Source organism: Arvicola amphibius, chromosome 12 (assembly GCF_903992535.2).
Source record: "Arvicola amphibius chromosome 12, mArvAmp1.2, whole genome shotgun sequence".
Classification (NCBI taxonomy): domain Eukaryota; kingdom Metazoa; phylum Chordata; class Mammalia; order Rodentia; family Cricetidae; genus Arvicola; species Arvicola amphibius.
Window position 1 is genome coordinate 152707603 of NC_052058.2, and position 24252 is coordinate 152731854.

Below are 24252 nucleotides of genomic sequence, written 5' to 3' on the forward strand. Positions count from 1 at the left end.
TGGAAATTAATCTATTTTTAATCAATATATGATTCATTAGGTAATTGTGATACAGCCAACTCAATATTTGCAGGTATTAAACAATGACATAGGTGCCTTCTGTTTGGGGACCCAGGGTCCATGTTAAGCACATCTTTACCACCAGGTCACACCCTTAGCTTCATGCCTGCATTTCTTTAATGTGGATGTGCCCGTGGTATATTTAAGTACATATTAAATGGAAAAATGTAAAATATCATTCCATTCCAGGCACACACACACACACACACACACACACACACACACACACACACACTGTATTAACATCTAGGTTCTTTAGAGGAAACAAACCTACAGGATGTTTATATAATTGAGAAATTCATTTTGAGGAATTGGCTCCTATGATTATGAAGGCTTCTGCTGATGATGTGGCGAAAATAAGGAGGTGGTGAATCTGAAGGAAGGTCAAAACTTGGCATCCAGCATCAAGGCTCTGTATAGAGTTCAGATGGACAAGGACCCCTCCCCTTGGGAAAAAAAAGCGTGTAATCAGGCAGCAGTCTTGATCAAGGTGTGGCGGCCAGGTTAACTCTTATCTCCAGGTCCTTCCCAACAGATTGTGTTATCAAGTGGAGTAAATTACTTGTGAAGGGTGGTGAAGCTTCCTCAGCAAAAATAATAAAACTGGGGCTGGAGAGATGGCTCAGTGGTTAAGAGCATTGCCTGCTCTTCCAAAGGTCCTGAGTTCAATTCCCAGTAACCACATAGTGGCTCCCAACCATCTGTAATGAGGTCTGGTGCCCTCTTCTGGCCTGCAAACATACACACAAACAGAATATTGTATACATAATAAAAATAAATAAATATTTAAAAAATGATCAAAAATAATAAGACTTACTGTTGCTTATATAATAAAGGTGTCTATGGGTCTGTCTGTTGTTCTTGGATTCTAAGGTGACAGGTTTAAGACAAGGCATCTTTAGGGGCCTTGTAGGCCCATGTGAAGAAATGATTTTTATCCAAAGCACTTTAGTCAGGCTTGTTCCAATACCCCAGAAGGCAGGTTTTCAGTAGTGAAGAGGTCTTGCTTAGCCCTAGTGGAGATGTATTGTAGATAAGCTCCCTTTCTAGGTCTCAGTTTCCTTGCTGTCGAGATAAAACTGGAATAGATTATATTTAAGCATGCTTAAATATATTTAAAGTTGCCAGCCAGGACTCTTGGAAAGCAGAAATATCTAGGTATTTCCCCTTTGCCCATCTCCTCAATATACGGAAACCACGGCAGATACTCAGTAAAGGCTTGCAAACTTGGCAAAAATAAATGTGCCTGCGACTCAGGTTTTTTTTGTTTTTTTTTGTTTTTTTTTTTTTGAGACAGGGTTTCTCTGTAGCTTTCAAGCCTGTCCTGAAACTAGCTCTTGTAAATCAGGCTGGCCTCGATCTCACAGAAATCCACCTGCCTCTGCCTCCCGAGTGCTGGGATTAAAGGCATGTGCCACCACCGCCAGGCGCTACTCTCAGTTCTTAACACCCACAGGCAGTCAATAACTGCTGCGTTCAAATGAAAGTTTGATCACACCAGCATATTTGTGGCAGAAGCCACATCCTTAACAGGGTCCTGCTGAAGGAAATTGTCATTTTAGTGTAGAGAACTAAGACTGGCTGGCGAGATGGCTCAGAGGCTAAGAGCACTTACTGCTTATAGAGAGCACCAGCAGTTCGAGTCCCAGTTCCTTAGGGGGCTCACAGCTGCATAAACTTATCCTGAGCTAGGGGATCTGACGCCGTCTTCTGGTACCAGTACTCAGGAGCAACGTCGTCCTGTCCATACACACACGTGATTAAAAGTAAAATCTCTGCCAAGCACGACGGGGTACTCCCTCAATTCACGCACTCCAAAGCCTCAGGCAGGCGGACCTAAAAGTTCAAGGCCAGCTTGGTTAATTTAGTGAGTGCAAGGTTAACCAGGGGGTAAAAGGGAAACCCGGGCCCCATCTTCCCCCAAAGACTTTTCATTGGCTCTCATTTAACCAACCCGAGGCGTCCTCCCTCAGACAGCCAATCAGAGAGAAGGGGGCGGGAACAGTTGCGCCGCGGACAGCAGTAGCGGCTCGCGAAAAATGTCGCGGCCCGGCGGGGTCTGGGGGTCCGCGGCGGCCATGGCTTGCGAGCAGCCCGACAGCCTAGAAGGCTGGGTGCCGCTGCGCGAGGATCTCTTCCGGGAACCCGAGCGACACCAACTGCGTTTCCTGGTGGCCTGGAACGCCGCGGAGGGCCAGTTCGCCGTCACCTGTCACGACCGCACGGCGCAGAGGCGACGCGGGCCGCCGGAGGGCGGCGGCGGCGGGGGGTGCAGCTGGGCCGGGCTGCTGTCGGCCGCCGGGTTCCGGGGCGCGCACCGGCAGCTGGCGGCGCTGTGCCCGGCCCTGGAGTGCTGCTTCCCGACGCTGCCACCCGAGCTGGACGCGGCTGGCGGCGGGGGCTGGAGCCTGGGGCGCGGGCTGTGGGCGCTCGTGTGGCCGGCGCCTGCGGACCCCGACGACGCGGCGATGCACGAGCTCTGCCACCAGCTGGAGCGCTACCTGGGCCAGGCGGCCGACTGCTGCGGCGGCGCCACCGTGCGCGACGTGCTCTTCCCGGCCCCGGGTGACCCGGGCGACTACGAGAGCCTGCGCGAGTTCCGGGAGAGGACGATGCGCGCGCGGCTGGACGGGGCGGCCGCGGGGCTGCGCCAGGTACGCGCGCGGCTTTGGCCCGGGCGGAGGGCGGAGGGCGGAGGGTAGGTCCCCGGGACACCGTGCGAAACCCGGTGACGCTAGTGCACCTGCACCTCGTCTGGGAGGGGGGAGGCCCGATGAATAGTTTTTTTGTGTTTGTTTTCTGAGGCGGGATCTTTGGTACTCCAGGGTGCCCTGAGTTTCTCATCTTTCTGTCTCTCATTCCCAAGTGCTAGAATTATCAGAGTGCGACTCCGCGCCACGCCTGGCTCACTTGTTTTTTTTGAAACGGGGACTCGTTCATTCGGTGGTCCAGGCTGACTTTGAACTCACAGCAGTCCTCTGCCTCAGCCTCTCAAATCCTGGGGTTACTGGCGAGCGCCACCATTACTGGCTTAGAAAGAAGTTTACTTGCAGATCTGAGCCAGGCTCAGCCCTTCACCTTTTCCCTGATCTTAGCGGAGCAGGATGTTGTAATGGGAAAACCCAGAGATACTGAAAGCAAAACCGAAAACAACGCATTCCTGTAGGAAATAAAAACATAAGCTAAATGCCAATTCCAGATCCTCTGGAGAAGGTGAGAGATGGCTCAAAAGTGTCTTAGAGGATGAATGGCTTTTAAAAAATAGTTTTATTGTTACTCATTAAACAATAACTATCAAATGGAAAGCCCTTGCAAGTGAGGCTTCATTCGTCAGTTTGGAAAGACAACCGTAGAAGGGCTCTTTTGGCCCAGAAGGAGGTAGTCTGAGACACACCAATTCATTTTTTTTTTTTTTTTTTGTATGGTAAACTTAGACTCTAAAGGAAGGGAGGCATTGAGAAGTTCTCTGAAAGATTTAAGGAGCGTGTATGTTTTATCCAGCAATTTTTTCCCGAAGGAGCCCAGAGTCACAGCTTCATTTCTGTGCACGGGGGCCCCCCTGGACATTTCCGGTTTCTCCTTCTGGATTTGTTCTCTGCCGCTGTGAAAAAACACCTTGGGCAGACGCAGCTGGGGGCAGACAGGGGTTATTTGGTTTATAGGCTGCAGTTCATCCTCAGGGGAAGGCTGGCTACTGGCTTGTTTTCGCGGGCTTGCTCAGCTGCCTTTCTGAGTCCAGGGCCACCTGCCCAGCCCTAGGTCCTTTTCTATCAATTTAGCAATTAGTAAAAATGCCCCACAGGTGTACCCACAGCCATTCTGCTGGAGGCAACTGTTCCCTTGAGGGTCCCTTTCCCCAGGTATGTCAGGTTGAGAACCGAAGCTAATTATGACAGCCATTAGTAAGCAATGATTTTGCTGTGTTTTGAGGAACGGGAGGTGTGAGAAGAATTTAGTCACATAGCAAAATCTTGGTTGTTGTACATTATCTTAAGATAAATATAGAAGGACCCTTTAAAGCTAAACCGGCTTTATAAAAGGATTCTGTTAGTGGGGGTCTTTGTTTTGTAACAGGGTCTCACATATTAGTCCAGGCTGTTCCAGAACTCACTGTGTAGCCCAGGCTGCCCTCAGACTGCAGTGACCCTCCTGCTTCAGCCTCTGAAGTGCTGGGATTATAGGCTTTTGCCACCCCACCTAGCTCAGCTGGGATCACTGTATTCTGTGTGGCTCACACACCTACTTCCCGTGATGATCTCACTTTATAATATGAGGAAACTGCGGGAGGTTTTTTAGACAAGCCAGGTTTGGAACCTTAACTGATTGTTTTATATCAGTCAGTGCTGGAGATTGGGTCTCGGCATGCGAGGCAAACCCTCTGCCACCGAGGTACCTCCTTGGCAGAAGCTAAGTTGTCCAGGGTGGCCTTGAACTCTTGGTAGCTCAGGCAGGCTTAGTCTCATGCTCACCCCTCCTGCCACCCTGCACTCCAGCCTTGTGGGCTTTATTCTACTCTTCTGATGTCCCATGCTTTTTAGAAGCTTTCAGCTCCAGGATGAACCAGTTTCAGCTCCCAAAGTGGTTGTAATTAAGGCGTGAGCCACTCACTGCTTGATATTCCAAGTAGCTGAATTATAGGCCCATTCCACCAGACTCAGCTCAGAATTGATTCTTGACATGTCATTTCTTCAATTCTAATCCCCCCTCCACTTAATCTCTTAACATTTGTGTACTGGAAAGTTGTATTTCCCCCAAGTTCAAGTTCCTTCCCAGCTATTACAGTTCTAACCTAGCTCATACTGTTGAGCTGCTCATGGGCATAAATCACCTGTCCATCTGGAGCTTCCACCTGGGGTTGGAGCCCACAGAACTGTATACAGTCTTTTTGCTCATGTGTTTTCTTTGAGACTGGGCCTTGCTTTGTAGCTCAGGCTGACCTGGAAATAGCGATTTAGCCCAGCCAGGCTGGCCTCAAACGCAGTAAAATTCTTGCTTCAGCCTCCCAAGTGTTGGGATTGTAGGCTTGAGCCATTATACTAAGTTCTCATATTATTAAACAGCCCTAAGAAAACAGTGTTGGATGAATGTGAACATAGTGGTAGTATTGCATGAACAAGCCATCATACTTACCCACGCTTGTGTTGCTGGGCTTCTTGGAGAACATTTTCATGTTTAATTAATGTTTAAAATTGAGACTATTGAGTTTCTATTATTTGTTTTTTGTATGATTTTAAATGCCCAGCGTTGTTTACACTTTTGCCTTTTAGGTTCTTCAAGATCACGGAAAAGCCAACACCATGGTAGAGTTAATGAAAGTTTATCAAGAGGAAGATGAAGCATATCAGGAATTAGTTACTATGGCAACCATGTTCTTCCAGTATTTACTGCAGCCATTTAGAGATATGCGGGAAGTTGCGACCTCATGTAAGCTTGATATTTTGGTATGTTCCCTGATACTTGGTCTCTACCTATCGTGTATTATCCTTCCAGTCACATCCAAGGTTCAGTCAGTGTCTTCACTTGAGTTCTTCTTTATGTTTAGATGATACACACGCACACACACACACGTATAATTTTATTATTTTTATTTTTTATCTGTGTGTATGTGCTTGTTTGTGTGTGAGGTGAAGGCTAGTTGACCCATGAGCTGCTGGAGATCTTCTGTCTCCACTGCCTAATCTGGCAAAACATATTGTGAACACATTATTGCGTCTGGATTTAGATGGATTCTGGAATCTACTTTAGGTAGGTTCTAGAATCCAAACTCGGGCAAGGCAAGGACTTTTCCCTGTGAACTATCTCCCCAGTCCACAGAAATGTCACATAAGGTCGGGTGTGGTGTAGCATACCCTTAATCCCAGCCCTCAGTGAGTTTGAGACCAACCTGGTCTACAGAGTGAGTTCCAAGATAGCCAAAGAAAGATACACAGAGAAACCCTGTCTCAAAAAAAAAAGTCATGTCTGTGGAACTATACAACGGATGTGGGTTTGTGACTGTTTTTTCACTTAGCATATTTTAAGAGGTCCACATAGCCATCAGGATGTCATTTCTTTTTATTGGCAGATAACTGTCATTATAAGAACATACTGCAGCCGGGCGGTGGCACACGCCTTTAATCCCAGCACTCGGGAGGCAGAGGCAGATGGATCTCTGTGAGTTCAAGGCCAGCATGGTCTACAAGGGCTAGTTCCAGGACAGGCTCCAAAGCCAAAGAGAAACTGTCTCGAAAAACCAAAAAAAAAAAAAAAAAAGAACATACTGCGTCTTGCTTACCCAGTCTCCCTCGTTGGACACTTGGGTCATTTACACTTTTAGATATTATGATAATGCTGCCATCAGTGTATGTGTATGTATGCCTGTCTGCCTCCCCTGCCTCCTCCCCTTTTGAGTCAGGATATCAAGTATAGCTCAGGCTGACCTGACACACACTATGTAGCTTAGGATGATCTGAATTCACAGCAGAATTCCTACCTCAGCCTCTTGAGTGTGGGGTTATAGGCACAAGTCATACTTGACTTACATGCTTTGGTTTCTCTTGTGTATGTACTGGGAAGTGGACCTAATGGTCACATGATAATGTTAATCTTGTTTTTTTTTTTTTTTTTAAGTTTAACCTTTTGAAGGCTTCCAGACTGTTTCCCAAATCAAGTGCACCATCTTAGTGCACCTAAGTGTGGGCACCTGGTATATTTTGTTTCTTTTTGAGATCAGATATTGCTATATAGCCCATATCAGCCTTGATTTATAACAGTTCTCCTGCCTCAGCTTTCCAAATGCTGGGATTACAATGTGTCACCATGCCTGCCTTCAACACTTGTTCTATTTGTCTTTTTATCCTAGTAGGTGGGAGTGGTATCTTAAAGCATTGACTTGCATTTCTGTAACACTAACCCATACCAGCATCACTGACTTAAGCTTTGTGGAAGGAAGCTGGAAGCTGGATGCTGGATGCTGGATGCACAGGAGCCCCTAGTTCAGGCTGTCAGAACAGTGCACAGCAAAGCAGGCAGCTTCTAAACAACAGGACTTTGTCCTTGAGTTTTGGTGGCTGGGAAGTCTAAGGTCAGGTGCTGGCACACCTGGTGATGGGTACTTGCTTGCTAGTGTTCAGCTGTCTTGTAAAGAGCAGAGAGATATTATACCTCTTTTCATAAGGGCATCAATCCTAATCATGAGAGCTGTATCCTCATGGCTTATTACCCTCACATTGGAGATTTAGGCTTCAATATATGAACTTCAGGGCTCACAAACATTCAGCCCATAGGTGCAAATGGCACTGCTCTGAATACATAGATGTCAGTATCTTTCAGGTGACCGTATTGCATTAAGTACTAAGTATTTAAGGTTTCTAAAAGGAACTACAGCAAAAGCAACATGAGTTCTGAGTACCAAACAACAGACATCTCATCCGCACCCTGTGTACCCTGAAAAGTCCTAGTAACGCACAGTCAGGGTTTTCCCTCCGTCCCCAGAGGACAGCTTTGTGTCAGTGGAGCCAGCACCGAGCCCACCTGCTCAGCAGCCGACAGTAGTGAGCTGAGTGGTTGCGGTAGTCTACACAGCCGCTTTAAATTTCCTAATGGCAGTACATCACTGTTTTGTAGAAATCCCTGAATGAGGATGACCTGGGTCCTAAAAGGGTGCTTTCCCTGGAGAAGGAAGCCAACGAATGGACCAGACGGGCTGAAGAAGCAGTGGTTTCTATTCAAGATGTCACTGTGAATTATTTTAAGGAAACAGTAGCAGCATTAACAGGTAATACTAAAACTACTGTACTAAGATATATGTGACGTTTATTTTACTCGGCAAACATTGGCACGCATCATCAGTATCAGGAACCACATTTGCTGGGCACTGGGAATTCAGCAGAAGGATAAGCATGACCACTTTCCAGCCTGGTGAGCGGAGAGAAGTCTGTGATACGTTCATTCAGCACATGGTAAATGACAGGGGCAGCAAACAACACTGAAGAAGAAAAGCAGGGCTCTGAGATCCTGCGAAAGCATTGGGTCTGATTGGAGTGCTCATGACAGGCCTCTGTGAGGTACGCTTGCCCCATACCTGATAGTACATGGGAGTGGAGAGGAGTTGGGCATTTACAAGGGCTCTGTGCTTAAGAAAACTTGGCAAACAGGAGAAGGAGAACTTAAAGCATGACCATGGGCTGGGTCCCAGAGAGCGTGGGGAGCTTTTTATGAGCAAGAATGTTGGCCAACTAGGCAGGGGTCACAATAGACCCAAATAGGAAACCTCATGTCTGTCAGTCTTCTTGTTAAGGCATCGTACATACATACATACGCACACACACACATATACATACATGTATATATATCATTTATGATGTTTTTATATATAAAATTGTGACCTTTAATATCTTTTAAAACGAATGGTAGAAGTCCAGTTGTCTTAGTTTACTTTCTGTTGCTGTGATAAACACCATAACCAAAAGCAATTTGGGGAGGAAAGGGTTTCTTTCATCTTAAATGTCCAGGTAACAGTTTTTCACCAAGGGAAGCTAAGGCAAGAACCTAGAGGCAGGAACTGAAGCTGAGACCAGGGAGGAATGCTAGCTTGAATCCTTCCTTCCTCCCTTCCTTCCCTTTTTTGTATCTTTTATTGAAAATAGATTTTCTTCTAACACAATATATCCTGATTAGTTTCCTCTTCCTGTACTCCTCTCAGTTTCTCCTCTTCTCACCTCCTTTTTGGATCCACCCCTTTGTGTCTCTCTTTATAAAACAAACAGGCTTCTAAGGGTTAGTAATAAAATATAATAAGACAAAACAAAAACTCATACATCAGAATTAAACAAAACAACAAACAGAAGTAAAAGCCTAAGAGAAGGCATAAGAAGTAGAGACCCACTTGTTCACACACTCATGAATTCCAAAGAATGCTAAAATGGAAATCATATGTATCTGCAAAGGACTTGGTGCGGACCTGCGCAGGCCCTGTGCATGCTGCTCCAGTCTCTGAGTTCGTCTGTGCATCGGTGGTGTTGATCTAGACGGCCCGTTCTGTGTCCTCCACGGGGTTCCCTGAGTCCTGAGGGGAGGGGTTTGATGGCGACATCCCTTTTAGGGCTAAACATTCCAAAGTCTCTCACTCTGCATGTCATGTCTGACTCTGGGTCTCTGTATTTTTTCTATCTGCTTCTCTAATGATGACTGAACAAGAAACTGATCTGAGTATAGCAGAATGTCCTTAGAAGTAATTTTATTACCTTTTTTTTTCAAGTCAAAGTTCTCTGTGTAGCTCTGGCTGTCTTAGAACTCATTCCATAGTCCAGGTCCACCTGTCTGCCTCCCAAGTGCTGGGATTAAAGATGTGCACCTCCATGCCTGGCTACATTTTTTTTTTTAAGAACAGTAGTATTTGGTTTTGTCCTAGGACCTTGGGCTATCTAGTCTTAGGTTTGGTCACCCAAGCAATGTTGGGTATGAGTTCTACTGTGGGCCTTAAGTCAAATCAAATACTGGTTGGTTGCTCCCACAAGTGTGCTATCATTACCCTAGCATATCTTGCAGTCAGGATCTACCATTGTAGATCAAAGGTTTGTGGCTGGGTTGGTGTTTATGTCTTTCTTATATATAGGTGGACTTTCTGTCCTGTCAGCCAGCTCCCAAATAACCACACAGAGACTTATTAATTATAAATGCTTGGCTGATAGTTTAGGCTTGTTACTAACTCTTACCACTTAACCCATATTTCTTATCTACCCTCCGCCAGGATGTTCATCTCCTACCTCTGCTGCATCTAGCTGGCAACTCCCTGCCTTTACCCTTCTTCCCAGCATCCTCTCTGCCCCCAAAATCCTGCCTAGTTATTGGCCATTCAACTTTTTATGAAACCATTTGGAGTGACAGATGTTCAGTGTGCAGAAGGATAATTCTGAAGCACTTATTGTAGCATGCAGCGCACCCTCCTGTGTTTAAGACACTAGAAAATAGGAGTGAAGTCTCTGTGTAGGCACCAGTTGGACTTCTCCATGTTCGATGAGTTGTATAGGTGTTGTCTTCAGTAATGGGGCCTTGCCATCTGCCTTAGTTAAGGTTTTATTGCCGTGAAGAGACACCATGACCATGACAAATCTTATAAAGTAAAACATTTAATTGGGGCTGGCTTACAGTTCAGAGATTTATTCCATTATCATCATGATAGAAAGCATTATAGGCATGCAGGTAGACGTGGTACAGGAGAAGGAGCTGAGAGTTCTACATCTGGATCTGTAGGCAGCAGGAATAGACATGCCACACTAGGACTGGCTTGAGTGTCTGAGACCTCAAAGCCACACCTCCTAATAGTGCCACAGGCTTTGGACCTATATGGACTATTTTTTATTTTAACTACCATACCATCAGTTTGTGGAGAGCAACCTATAGTCTTTGCAACAGCCTGGATGTTTGAGGATTCTCTCTGGACCCCTTTGGCCAAAAATTTAATTAGATGTAGCCCAATCCCAGTATTGGAAAATTTATTTAATAACTAGAGATGGCCGGTTGGGGCTGTCTCCTCATTATTTGGCGACTTTATTTAGGTCACCTTTATATGTGTAAATATTTTAGGAGGCATCTACTGTAGTAGGATCCCACACTACTGCTCAGATGGCCTCTTAATTTTATCTCTCTCCCCCATTTCCTTCCCTATTCCTTCTTTGTCCCTTCTTGATCCTCCCATTCCAGCGTCTCATCCATAACTAACTATTCTATTTCCTTTTCTAATGAGATATGTTTGTCTCCCCTAGTCCCTCCTTTATAACTAACCTCTGGTTCTTCAGATTGTAGCTGGGTTATCATTGACTTAACAACTAAAGTCCACATATAAGTGAAAACATACTGTATTTGTTTTTCTGGATCTGAGCTCACTCAGTATGATTTCTGTCCATTTGCCTACAAATTTCATAATGCCATTTTTTAATAGCTGAGAAATATTCCGATGTGTAAATGTACCATAGTCTCTTCACCCATTCTTCTGTTTGAGGGACATCTAAGTTATTTCCGGTTTCTGGCTATTATGAATAGAGGAACAATGAACATGGTTGAACAAGTGTCTGTGTGGTAGGATGAAGCCTCCTTTGCGTATATGCCCCAAAGTGGTATGGCTGAATCTTAAGATAGATGGATTTCCATCTTCCTGAAGAACCGTCCCACTGATTTCCATAGTGACTGCACAGGTTTGCACTCCATCGGCAATGGATGAGTGTTCCCCTTACTGTACATGCTCGTCAGTATCCTCAGGTGTAAGATGGAATCTCAGAGTAGTTTTGATTTGCATTTCCCTGATGCCTAAGGATGTTGAACATTTCTTTAAGTGTTTCTCGGCCATTTGAATTTTCTCTACTGAGAATTCTCTCTGTGATCTGTGCCCATTTTTTAAATTGGGTTATTTATTTTCTTGATATTTGAATTTTTTTGAGTTCTTTATATAAAGTTTGGAATTTGTCCTCCATCAGATGTGAAAATCTTTTCCCATTCTGTAGATTGATGTTTCGTCTGAATGATGGTGTCCTTTGCCTTACAGAAACTTTTCAGTTTCATGAGATCACATTTATTGATTGTTGACCATAGTGCCTGTGCTAATGGTGTTCTGTTCAGAAAGTCTTCCTGAGCTAATGCATTTAAGACTGTTTTCTACTTTCTAGTCTATCAGGTTCAGTGTATCTGGTTTATGTTTTTTACTTTTCCACATGAAGTTGAGTATTGTTCTTTCGAGGCCTGTGAAGAGTTTTGCTGGGATTTTGATGGGCATTGCATTGAATCTGTAGATTGCTTTTGTTAAGATTGCCATTTTTACTATGTTAATTCTACCTACCCAAGAGCATGGGAGATCTTTCCACTTTCTGGTGTAATCTTCAATTTCTTTCTTTAAAGATTTAAAGTTCTTGTCTTACAAGTCTTCCACTTGTTTGGTTAGAGTTACTCTGAGATATTTTATGCTATTTGTGGCTATTGTGAAGGATGATGTTTCTCTGATTTCTTTCTCAGTCCATTTATCATCTGTGTAAAGGAGGGCTACTGATTTTTTTTTTTTTTGAGTTAATCTTGTATCCTGCTATATTACTGAATGTGTTTATGAGTTGTAGGAGTTTCTTGGTAGAATTTTGGGGTTGCTTGTGTAAACTATCATATCATCAGCATATAGTGAGACTTTGACTTTTTCTTTTCCGATTTGTATCCCCTTGATCTCTTTTTGTTGTCTTAGTGCTCTAGCTAGAACTCTATTGAATAGCTATGGAGAGAGAGGACAACCTTGTCTTGTTTGTGGTTTCAGTGGGATGGCTGGGAGTTTCTCTCCATTTAGTCTGACGCTGGCTGCTGGCTTTTATCTTTCAGTTTGCTTACATGGTGGACCACGTTGACAGATTTTCATCTGTCAGCCAGCCCTGCATCTCTGGAATGAAGCCGACTTGATCGTAGTGGATGATTTTTCTGATGTGTTCTTGGATTCAGTTTGCCAGTATTTTATTGATTATTTGTACATCAATGTTCATGAGTGAGATTGGTCTGTAATTCTTTCTTAGAATGTCTTTGTATGGTTTGGGTATCAGGGTAATTGTAGCCTCATAAAAAAAGTTTGGCAATGTTCCCTCTGTTTCTATTGTGTGGAACAATTTGAGGAGTACTGGTATTCTTTTTTGATAGTCTTGTAGAATTCTGAGTTGAAACCATCAGGTCCTGGGCTTTTTTGGTTGGGAGACTTTTGATGACTGTTTCTATTTCTTCAGCAGTTATAGGTCTATTTAATTTGCTTATCTGGTCTTGATTTAATTTTGGTAGGTGATATTTATCCAGAAAGTCGTCCATTTCTTTTAAGTTTTCCAATTTTGTGGAGTACAGGTTTTCAAAATATGACCTGATGATTCTCTGTGTTTCCTCAGTGTCTGTTGTTATGACCCCCTTTTCATTTCTGATTTTGTTAATCTCTGGATATTCTCTCTCTGCCTTTTGGTTAGTTTGGATAAAGGTTTGTCAATTTTTGTTTTTCTCAAAGAACCAACTCTGACTCTTTTTTTTATTGTTTTCTTTGTTTCTATTTTGTTGATTTCAGCTCTCAATTTGATTATTTCCTGCCATCTAGTTCTCTTGGGTGAGTTTGCTTCTTTTTGTTCTAAAGTTTTCAAATGTTCTGTTAATTCACTAGTGTGGGATTTTTCCAGCTTCTTTATGTAGGCATTTAGTCCTATGAACTTGCCTCTTAACACTGCTTTCACTGTGTCCCATAAATTTGGGTATGTTGTGTGGTCATTTTCATTGAATTTTAGGAAGTCTTTAATTTCTCCCTTTATTTGTTCCTTGACCCATTGATTCAGGTGAGCATTGTTTAATTTCCATGTGTTTGTGGACTTTTTGGAATTAGTATTGCTGTTGAATTCTAGTTTTAAGCCATGGTGATCTGATAAGATATATGTGGTTATTCCAATTTTTTTGTATTTGTTGAGGTTTGTTTTGTTACTGAGTGGTCAAGTTTTGAGAAGGTTCCATGAGGTGCTGAGAAGAAGGTATATTCTTTTATGTTTGGGTAGAATGTTCTATAGATGTCTGTTGAGTCCATTTGAGTCATAACATCTGTTAGTTCCCTTATTTCTCTGTTAATTTTTTGTCTGGCCTGTTCAGTGGTGAGCGTGGAGTATTGAAGTTTTCCACTATTAGTGTGTGGGATTTAATGTATGATTTAAGCTTTAGAAGTGTTTCTTTTGCATATGAGGGTGCCTTTGTATTCGGGGCATAGATGTGCAATATTGATATTTCCTCTTGATGGATTTTTCCTGTGACAAATATGAAATGTCCTTCTTTGTCTCTTTTGATTGATTTTAGTTTGAAGTCTATTTTGTTAGATATTAGGATAGCTATACCAGCTTGTTTATTAGGTTCATTTGATTGGAAAACCTTTTCCCAATCCTTTACTCTGAGGCGGTGTCTGTCTTTGAGGTTGAGATGTGTTTCTTGTATGCAGCAGGACAGATTCTGTTTTTGTATCTGTTAGTCAGTGTTTTTTTATAGGTGAGTCGAGTCCACTTATATTAAGAGATATCAATGACTAGTGATTGCTATCTCCTGTCAATTCAGTTTTTGTTGGTGGTGATTGCCATTTTGTGTGTTTTTCCCTTTGGGATTTTGCTGCTGTGAGATCAATTGTCAGTGGGTTTTTTGTTTGTTTGTTTTTGTTTGTTTGTTTTTATGTAGCTAACTTCCTTGGGTTGGAGTTTTCTTCCTAGTATATTGTGTAGGGCTGGGTTTGCAGCTAGGTATTGGCTAAATCTGGTTTTGTCATGGAATATCTTGCTTTGTCCTTCTGTGGTGATTGAAAGTTTTGCTGGGTGTAGTAGTCTGGGCTGGCATCTCTGATCTCTTAATGTCTGCATAACTCTTGACCAGGACCTTTTTTGGCTTTCATTGTCTCCAGTGAGAAGTCAGGTGTAATTCTGATAGGTCTGCCTTTATATGTTACTTGGCCTTTTTCCTTTGCAGTTCTTAATATTCTTTCTTTATTCTGGATGTTTAGTGTTTTGATTGTTATGTGGTGAGGGGACCTTTTTTTTTTTTTGATCCAGTTTATTTGGTGTTCTGTAGGCTTCTTGCATCTTCATAGGCATATCTTTAGGTTGGGAAAGTTTTCTATGATTTTGTTAAATATACTTTCTGTGCTTTTCAGTTGAACTTTTTCTCCTTCTATACCTATTATTCTTAGGTTTAGTCTTTTCAAAATATTTCAAAATATCTCCTGGATATTTTGTGTTAAACTTTTGTTAGATTTAATGTTTTCTTTGACCAGTGAGTCTATTTCCTCTATTGTATCTTCAGCATTTGAGACTCTATCTTCCATCTCTTGTATTCTGCTGTTTATGCTTGCATTTGTGGTTCCTGATTATTTTTTCATTATTTCGGTTTCTACAATTCCCTCGGCTTGTGTTTTCTTTATTGTTTCTATTTCAGTTTTTTTTCTTTTTTTCTATTTTAGCTTTCAAGTCTTGAATAGTTTCTTTCATATGTTTGATTGCTTTTTCTTGGTTTTCTTTAAGGGATTTGTTGATAGCTTCTAATTTTTTGTTTGTCTTTTCCTCCATTTCTTTGAGGGAATTTTTTATTTCCTCTTTAAGAGCTTCAAACATTCCCCTAAAGTTATTTTTTTAGGTCATTTTCTTCTGCTTCATCTATATTTGGTTGTTCAAGTCTTGCTGTTGTAAGGTCACTAGATTTTACTGGTATCATGTTGTTCTTTGTGGTGTTGCATGTGTTCTTACCTTGTTTACTCATCTTTTCCTCTGACTGGTGTGGTTGGGGCTGTCTGTGACTCTGGTGCTCAATCTTCCAGGTGCCAGTGAAGCCAAGGCTCAGATGGTTGTTCCTCGTGGTGCAGTCAGTGCCATGGTTCCAGTCACCCCGTTGGTCAATCTGTGTTTCTGGAGGTCACTTGGTGCTCCCAGGGTTTGCTCTGCTCCTGTGGAGTTTGCTGGCTCAGTCCAATTTCCGTAGATGTCCCTGGTCTGGATCTACTCCTGTTCCTGTGGAATTCACTGTGTCAGGCCAGCTCCAGCCTGGGTTGCTGGCTCAGTTCTGTTTCTGTAAATGTCCCTGGTTTGGATCTGCTCTGCTCCTGTGGAGTTCGCTGTCTCGGCCTCTTTCATAGATTTCTTTAAGAAATTTATTCATTTCCTCTTTAAGGACCTCTATCATATTCATAAAGGTTATTTTAAGGTCTTTTTTCTTGTGTTTTGGCTATGTTGAATACTAAGGACCTGCTGTGGTAGGTTCTGGGCTCTAGTGGAGACACTGTCCTGGCTGTTACTGTGTTCTATGCTGGCATCTACGCGTCTGGGTTTGGGAAGATCGTAGTTCTAGGAGCTGATGCTGGTCTTTGTTGGGTGAGGGTTTCCTTCCTTGGTTTCTGTTGCCCTCTCTGGTTTTTGAAGAGTGTGGGTATTGTGTGTTGCCTGTTAGGAAATTCGTCTAGGATCGAGACAGATGTGGCCACTGGGAGTTCCAGGTGTTTCTAGGTAGTGGGAGCTGACAGTAATAGGAATGGGCTAGGAGGGGGATGGAGGGGGCCCCCCAGAGGGAGGAAAGTCTAGTGTTCCACCAGGATTTGCTTAATCCCTGGGAATGGGAGCAGAGAGTGAGGAGAGGCCACAGTAGGTGATCTGCAGAGTGGGGATGAAACCTGGGGAAGAGACTTAGAGGAGCTGAGGAAGAGGTGAAGATATGCAGTTAGCTCCCTGCTTCCCTGGCTGGAATGGCCTGTGGGCTCCTAGGGAGTGCCTGTTACAGTTGGGGACTGGGATAAGGAATGATTTGCGGAGCTTGGAGGGGAAGACCTGTGTGATTTCTGGAGAAGAGGGCAGCCGGGAAAGAGAGGCTCAGCAGGTGGTCTGCAGAGCTAGGTATGAGACCGTAGCCCTGGAAGAGGTGATGTGGGATTCCCCTCTGTATGCTGTGCATGTATTTTACTGCCATTGGTTAATAAAGAAGCTGCTTCAGCCTATGGCAGGGCAGAATATAGCCAGGCTGGAAGAGAGATAGAGAAAAAGTAGGCAGAGTCAGAGATGCCAATAGCTGCCAAAGGAGAAAGATGCCCAGAACCTTTACTGGTAGGCCATAGCCTTGTGGCGATACACAGAATAATAGAAATGGGTTAATTTAAGCTACAAAGGCTAGCTAGGAAATTGCCTGAACTATTGGCCAAACAGTGTTGTAATTACAAACAGTGTTGTAATTAATATAGTTTCTGTGTGATTATTTGGGTCTGGGCAGCCTGGAAATGAAAGAGCAGTCTCTGCCTACAAAGAGGGGTGGGTGAAGATCTTCAGTTAGCCTACCTGCTTCCCTGGCCACAGTGGCCATGGATTCTCAGGGAGCGCCTGCTGGAGCTGGGGGCTGTTTCCCTGGCTGAAGTTAACAGTTTGCTTTCTTATACAACTGGGTACCACGTACGGCGGGCGGAGAGGGGATCACCCACAGTGGGCTAGGCCCTCCTTGCCCTTGATTGTTTATCAACAGTTAAGAAAGTGCCTTACAGACTTGTCTGTAGGGCAGCCTGATGGAGGCAACTGCTCAAATGATCTTCTTCCCAGGTGACTCTAGCTTGCATCAAGTTGACGGAAACTAACCAGCACACCTGTTTACTAGAATTTGAAATTCAGTTGAAAGCCAAGTCATGAGCTTAATGTTGATCAGACTGTCCACACCACCTGTCACAGAAGTGGTCTGGACCAAGCTATAAAAGCAGGTGGCTCGTGAGGTGGATCATGAGCTGTTATGGGCCTGCTTTTCAGTTGAATACCTAAAGTTCCTATCAGTGACCAAGCGGTGCTTCTGTGCTAATAAAATTGTAAAAAGGGTTGAAAGGATGTTTTAGTTTGAAGAAGAGGCAACAAAGAAACAACCCAGGATTCATTAATGAGTTGCACTTCTGTTTTATTAATCACAAACTCAGGAATGCAGAAACAAATGGAGCAGGATCGGAAGAGGTTTGGCCAGGCTGCCTGGGCCACAGCCATGCCCAGACTAGAAAATCTCCAGCTCATGTTAGCGCGGGAGACGCTGCAGCTCATGCGAGCCAAAGAGCTGTGTCTCCATCACAGGCGAGCTGAGATCCAGAGGAAGGTAAGACAAACACAACCTCTCCTCTTAGGCGTTGGTAATGAGCTCCCTTTGTGTTTTCCAGTATAGGCTTCCAGTAGAAGTGTTCTCAAGATGTTTCTGAATATAGCCCAGGTTTTGCTTGTAACACTGAGTTTAGGATTGAAGTGGGAGATTTACTTTAAAAACCAGTCCAGCAGTATGTTCAGTATATACTCCTGTACACACACACGTGTGTCTATCTGCATGTCTGTGCTTGTGAACAGTGTGACAGTGTCCTGGAACCAACATCTTGCATGTAGGTGCTAAGCATGTATCCCACCACTGAGCCCCAGCCCAGCATAGCTAAGCAAGGGCTCCACTATGTCTTAATCTAAGTGGCTCTGCATAGGCTCGTAGTCAGGTAAGAATTTCCATAGTCTTGGGACTTCAGAGCAGAATCTTGTCAGTAGCTGCCTTAGATCGGGCTGCTTGTAAGAAGATGCCATAGTTGGGCTGACTACAAAGATATTTAATTATTCCTCACAGCTCTGGGATAGACACCGAAGATTGAGGTGCCTTCAGATTCAGTGTCTGGCGAGGGGTCTCTTCCTGGCTGTGGCCATCCTTGCTGTGTGCCACAGCCTCTCCTGTCCATGGAGAAGAACACCACTAAGAGCCTTCCCACCACAGGGTCCCACCCCTCAACCTCATCAAACCTATTACCTCCAAAAGCCTCCTCAATATTGCCACACTGGTGCTTAAGAGTGCTAACATTTAAATTTGGTGTGACACCTTCCATCCCTGACACGGTCTCATTGCCATTATGTTTCTAGACTGCAAATGTGTTGCCTTGTTTTAAGGTGGCGTGTATGTAGAGAACACTGAATGAGTTCAGGTTTGTCTCTTGAGATGCGAATGCTTTGTCCTGACTCCTTTCTTACAGTTAACACCTGGAAGAGCAGAACACAGCCAGCATGCTTACTTACTATGCTAATCATCTATTCCTCTCTGCACACAAACCAGGTGGAGGAACTTCCAGACCAGGGAAAGACCATAGATGCTGTAGATGAGCTGGAAATACAGTATTATGAGATTCAGTTGGAACTGTATGAGGTTAAACTTGAGATCCTGAGAAGTGAGGAGACGATCCTTGTCACACGGTTGGACTCTGTTAAGAGACTTATAAAAGGTAACATTCATGTTTACGTCAGAATGAAATGTCGAGTCACATGTTCGAGGATATGTAGACCAATTATCAATTTCATCTTATGAATGACCCGCTACAGCTACTGACTGTTTTTAGTTTCCCTTTAGGATGTTTATTGTTTGACAGTATATTCAAACATAAGAGAGAGAACCTCATGCTATCGGGTAGGGATCTTAGTGAAAGAAACTTGGTAATAACTTAGTGTTTTAAATGTGCTACATATATAAAAATGACTATTAGTTTTTAAAACCAAAACTATATACTCTACCAAGTTACCTCATTTTTACCTAATATACAATAAACTCATTTAAGTATAATAATTTTGAGAACTCTCTGAATTTTAATGGCCACACAGTGTCTATTTTCCAGGCATACTCTGATTTCTGGTCTCTCCCTGTCTTGAGCATTGGGTGCAGCAGAAAATCTTTTTTGTACACATCCTGTCCACAGATTCCTGATAATTTATGAGATAAATATCTAAAAATAGAATGGTTAGGTTAAGGGCAATACTTAGTAACATTTTAACATGTAGCTACCAAAATTGCACTAGGGTAGAAATTTGAAATACATCTTCCTCTTCCCTCTATTGTTTCTCCTGAGTTTCATAATAGCCCCTAGAGAGACTGCACAGAGGGCGCCCACCAGCAGATGAGGGTGTGCCTTCCGTGTCCATGCTGTGCTCTTTGCACCCCCAGACACTTGGGAGAGAAGATGGCACCGCACAGTCTTTATTTCATTACAATTGATAGTGAAAACAGTTTAATAATTTAATGGGTATTTTTCTTTGAGATGTTTACCTTTTCTTCTCCCCCCCCCCCATTTTTCTCTTCTTTTTGGTGTTTTGAGACAGGGTCTTGCCATGTAGTTGTAGCTGGCCTCAAGCCCACTGCAGCCTCCTTCCTCAGCCCTGAGGGCCGAGTCTCAGATGTGCGCCACCACACCGCACATCCTTTACACTTTATAACCCAGTTTATACACACGTGTCCTGCGCTTTGCTCATATTCACACCCCACTACCCTTAGTTGTTACCTACCCTGTGTCCCCTTCTCTCCTGCTGTTGTACACACACACACACACACACACACGTGTTACTGATGGGCTCATGTAATTGACGCAGCCTGGACTGAATTGCTCTGTGGTCAATGATGGCCTTAGATCTTCTGTCTTCACTTCCCAGGTGCTGGGATTATAGGTGGCGCCACCAAGCCCTGCTTGACTGCTGTACCCAGATTCTGCATCTGAGAAAAGTCATGCCATCTGTATCTTCTATCTTAGAATCCTTTCCACACTACGGATTGTATTCAGTTGTTGGTCATACTATTCTCCCCAAATTGGTCCCAATCGTTGATTTTTTTTTTTTTTTTTTTGTTCATTTGTTTTTTGAGACAAGGTTTTGCTGTAGCTTGGAGCTTGTCCTGGAACTAGCTCTTGTAGACCAGGCTGGTCTCAAACTCACAGAGATCCGCCTGCCTCTGCCTCTGGGATTAAAGGCGTGTGCCACCTCTGCCCAGCCCAATCATTGATTTTTAAAAATTTGGAGGCCCTGAGCCTCCTGACCACAGTGGATTGGTCTGAGCCCTCCTGGTGTGGGCTCCGCACTCCTGTGTTAGCCCCGGGACCCTGCCGCTCTCACTTCTTTATTCTTCCAGATGAAGCTTAGAATCACTTTGACAACTTTTTTTTTTTTTCAAGACAGGGTTTCTCTGTGGCTTTGGAGCCTGTCCTGGAACTAGCTAGCTCTTGTAGACCAGGCTGGCCTCGAACTCACAGAGATCCACCTGCCTCTGCCTCCTGAGTGCTGAGATTAAAGGCATGCGCCACCACCGCCCGGCTTCTTTGACAACTTTTAACAAACAAAACTCACTGGACTTTTGATTGGGATTGTGCTTAAAATTAGTAGTTGGGGAGAATGGTCGTCTTGCAATTTTGATTCCTCCTACCCGAGATCATGGTAGGTCCCTCCATGTCTTCAGTCTCTTTCTCCAGGCCCCTTCAAGTTTAATGATCCTCACACAGGGCCTCAGCATTTGGTTGGTTTAATCTTGGTATCCAAAAGCTTTGCTGCTCTTTTCAGTTGTGAACATTTTATACATTTAGGGGAACTTTTACTTTTCAGTAGCTAACCTGGAAGGGTGTTTTCCTTCGGGATGGGACTCTGGTTTGGGGAGGACATAGAAAACTTTGTAGTCTGTGTGCTTCTGCGGGGTTTGGGATTGTTACAAGCATGGTTTTTAAAAATGAATATGTAATCGAGAGTGAAGACTGCTGAGACAGCGCGTGCTGTGCTGGGCGTCGGGGAACCTGAGCACTCACTTGTTTGCTAAGGAAGGAGCCTCTCTCTCTCTCTCTCTCTCTCTCTCTCTCTCTCTCTCTCTCTCACACACACACACACACACACACACACACACACATACGGGTGCAAAGAGATGTTTATCACCATGAAATCAGAAACGACAGAACACTGGGACATTCTGAGAATGCTTGAACTAGTGAATACTATGTGGCCATTAAAATACTTTTTCCAGCACATGGAACATGTTCTGGTAGAACACTGTTACTGTGTGCAGCTATGTAAGAAGTGTGTGTATGTAATTCTAATGCTGTTTTCCTCTACATGATGTAATACAGCTAGTCTTTCTTTACATTTAAAGAAAGTTTTTGAATTATTTTCTTATAAGACATTCCTAAGAAAATCACTAATCTGTTTAGAGAAACAGGATGAAGTGATCTACTATGACCCGTGTGAAAGTCCCGAGGAGCTGAAGAGCTTGGCTTACAGTCCGGAGCTGCACCCTGGTGAGAGTGGAGAGCTGAGAGCCCTAAGACAGCAGTGCCAGCGGCTGGAGGCTCAGCGGGGCCGCATCTCTGCCCGGAGGGCCCGCCTCAGGAACAGAAAGGTACGCTCCACTCCACGGGCTGGCCTCCTTCCTTCTAGGCTTTCACTTTAATGGGAGGGTAAAGGGCACTGAAAAGGTTTACCTACACTGCGACTAATGTTCTTTGTGTTTTTGTCTCCGTGGCTAGAGCCAAATATATATACATATTTGATTTTTATTGAGCTCTACATTTTTCTCTGCTCCCCTCTCTGCCTCTCCCCTCCCCTTCAACCCTCCCCCAAGGTCCCCATTTTAAAATGCTAAAAAAAATTGTTTGAGATGTGTTTACCATAATATCTAGATTTTTAATTAGTTCATTCAGTAATTATGTATTGAATTCCTACTCTGTGCATAGTACTTTTATAATCAGAATAAGGGTGGGGGCCATACTGCAGGAGCCTGAGACCCTCACTTCAGTCCCCAAAACCATGGGGAAGAAAAGCGCCAACGCCTGAAGTTACCCTCTGCCCATGCATGTTAACAGATAAAAACAAAACAGTGTGGTGTGGCACTGCTGCTTCAGGCCTGAATCCTAGCTACCTGGGAGGCTGAGGCAAGCTCGAGGCCAGTCTGTGTAACTTATGGAGGGAGACCTTGTCTCCAATGAAGAAATAAGCAGTGGCTGCAGCTGTAGTTCAGCAGTAGAAACTTGACTGGCGTGCATAAGGTTCTTGGTTCAATCCCGGCGCCACAAAAATAAACTTACTGCACTAGGGAGAAACTAATCACCTGTACAGGATAAATTTTAAGCTACATTATGGATGATAATGAAGCCAGTCACAGATGCAATGTTCATCTTACTTTAGACCTTATGTTTTGTCAAACAAAACTTAAAAAACAAAACCCAAAGATTTGTGGGTTTTTTTCCTTTTTTTCTTTGTGTGTTTTTTTTGTTTGTTTGTTTTTTTTTTTTTTTTTTTTTTTTTTTTGTTACTTGAGATGGGTTTCTCTGTGGAGCCCTGTCCTGGAACTCACTATATATATATATATATATATATATATATATATATATATAACAACCAGGCTGGCCTTATACTCAGAGATATCTGCTTCTGCCTCCCAAGTGCTGGGATTAAAGGTATGCACCACTACTGCCCAGCTTGTTTTCCTTTTTTTAATTGAAAAAAAGCTTTTTATACAATATATTTTGATCGTAATTTTCCCCTCCCCAAGCTCCTCCTAGATCCTTCCCACCTCCCTACCCAATTTTGTTCTTTCTTTCTCTTAAAGAACAGAACAGAACAAAACAAAAAACAAAAACCAAACAAGCAAAAGACCAATAAAGCCAAAAAAAAAAAGGCAAAAACAAAGCAGAATGAAACTCATTTGCTCCCTTAATTCTAAAACAATATAATAATTACAGAAAAACACTGAGAAATATAATTTTTCCAATAGGAGAAAAAGTTCCTGTATTTCATTAATTGCTCATATTTATTGTGCTTTATTATTGGCATTAATTTTTTTCCCATTTGGGATGGTTTATTAGGCCAGTGCTCTGCCAGTGAGTGATATCCAGCCCCAACCTGGTTTATTTTGAGGCCTTGCCTGCTGGCCTCCTCATGCTCAGTGGCTTGAATCACAGGCAGCTTTTCTTTCTAGCCTAGGATGTTACTTCCATGCAAATGTCGTTTTCTGGTACAGTCTTTGCAGGTCTGTGCTCCAGAGCTGTTGTCTCTGGGTTAGGGGTTGTTCTTCAGATAGTCTGACAACTCATAGGCTGTTGCCCTTTGCCCCACACTTCAGAAAGCCCAAGCTGGGACCACGTGGTTCAGCCCCCCAGTTCAGTGCTACTGTGGTCAGATGGATGGATGCTCGTCTGTTAGGAGGACAGTGTCCTCTAGACCACTGGTTCTCAACCTTCCCAATGCTGGGACCCTTAATACAGTTCCTCATGCTGTGGTGACCCCAACCCTAAAATTATTTTTCTTGCTACTTCGCATTTGTAATTTTGCTACTGTTATAAATCATAATGTAAATGTTTTCCGATGATCTTAGGTGACCCCTGTGAAAGGGTCGTTTGACCCCGAAAGGGTTGCAGCCTACAGGTTAAGAACCACAGTCTTATACTGAACTGGAGCACTGGCCATCAACCTGCGGTGGTGTCCCTTCTCTGCAGCCCGGCAGCTCTCCACGGGGTTGGAAAACACTCAGCTAACAGAATGGAGGCTGAGGTCCCATTTCAGAAGCCACTGTCGGCTGAAATCACAGCAGCGCCACTTTCAAGGGCAATTGCCAACTTCTTTAAGATTTAGTTTTATATGTTTGTGTGTGTGTCTGCATGTATGTGCACGCGGACGCAGATGCCTGTGGAGGCCCGAGAAGGACATCAGATTCCTAGAGCCGTAGCTACAGGCCATTATGAGCTGCCCAGTGTAGGCGCTGGGCACTGACCTGTTCTTCTGCAAGAGCCTCGTGCCCTCTTCCAGCCCCTACAGTTCCTCTTACAGTCAGTTTTTCATGTGTAAGGAAGCTAATAACATTGATGGTACAAATTTCACAATGGATAAGGGGCACTGCAGCTCAGGCGGAAAACCCTCGGTGAATGCTAGC

General features: G+C 43.7%; 1 protein-coding gene and 1 long non-coding RNA gene across 2 annotated transcripts in view; one reads left to right on the forward strand and one right to left on the reverse strand.

Moving 5' to 3' along the window:
- On the reverse strand, positions 1-2285 carry LOC119802725. Its single transcript, XR_005283500.1, has 3 exons — positions 1676-2285; positions 878-1139; positions 1-791 (listed from the first exon to the last, which is right to left on the reverse strand). It is a non-coding gene; the product is annotated as an uncharacterized LOC119802725 (long non-coding RNA).
- Whamm (WASP homolog associated with actin, golgi membranes and microtubules) overlaps positions 2079-24252 on the forward strand; it is a 27398-nt gene continuing 5224 nt past the window's right edge. Inside the window, exons 1-6 of the mRNA XM_038313816.2 lie at positions 2079-2714; positions 5328-5501; positions 7666-7816; positions 17492-17661; positions 18643-18808; positions 21536-21723. Coding sequence (XP_038169744.1) covers positions 2100-2714; positions 5328-5501; positions 7666-7816; positions 17492-17661; positions 18643-18808; positions 21536-21723 — 1464 coding nt within the window. The 5' untranslated portion in view covers positions 2079-2099. The remainder of the gene's footprint in view (positions 2715-5327; positions 5502-7665; positions 7817-17491; positions 17662-18642; positions 18809-21535; positions 21724-24252) is intronic.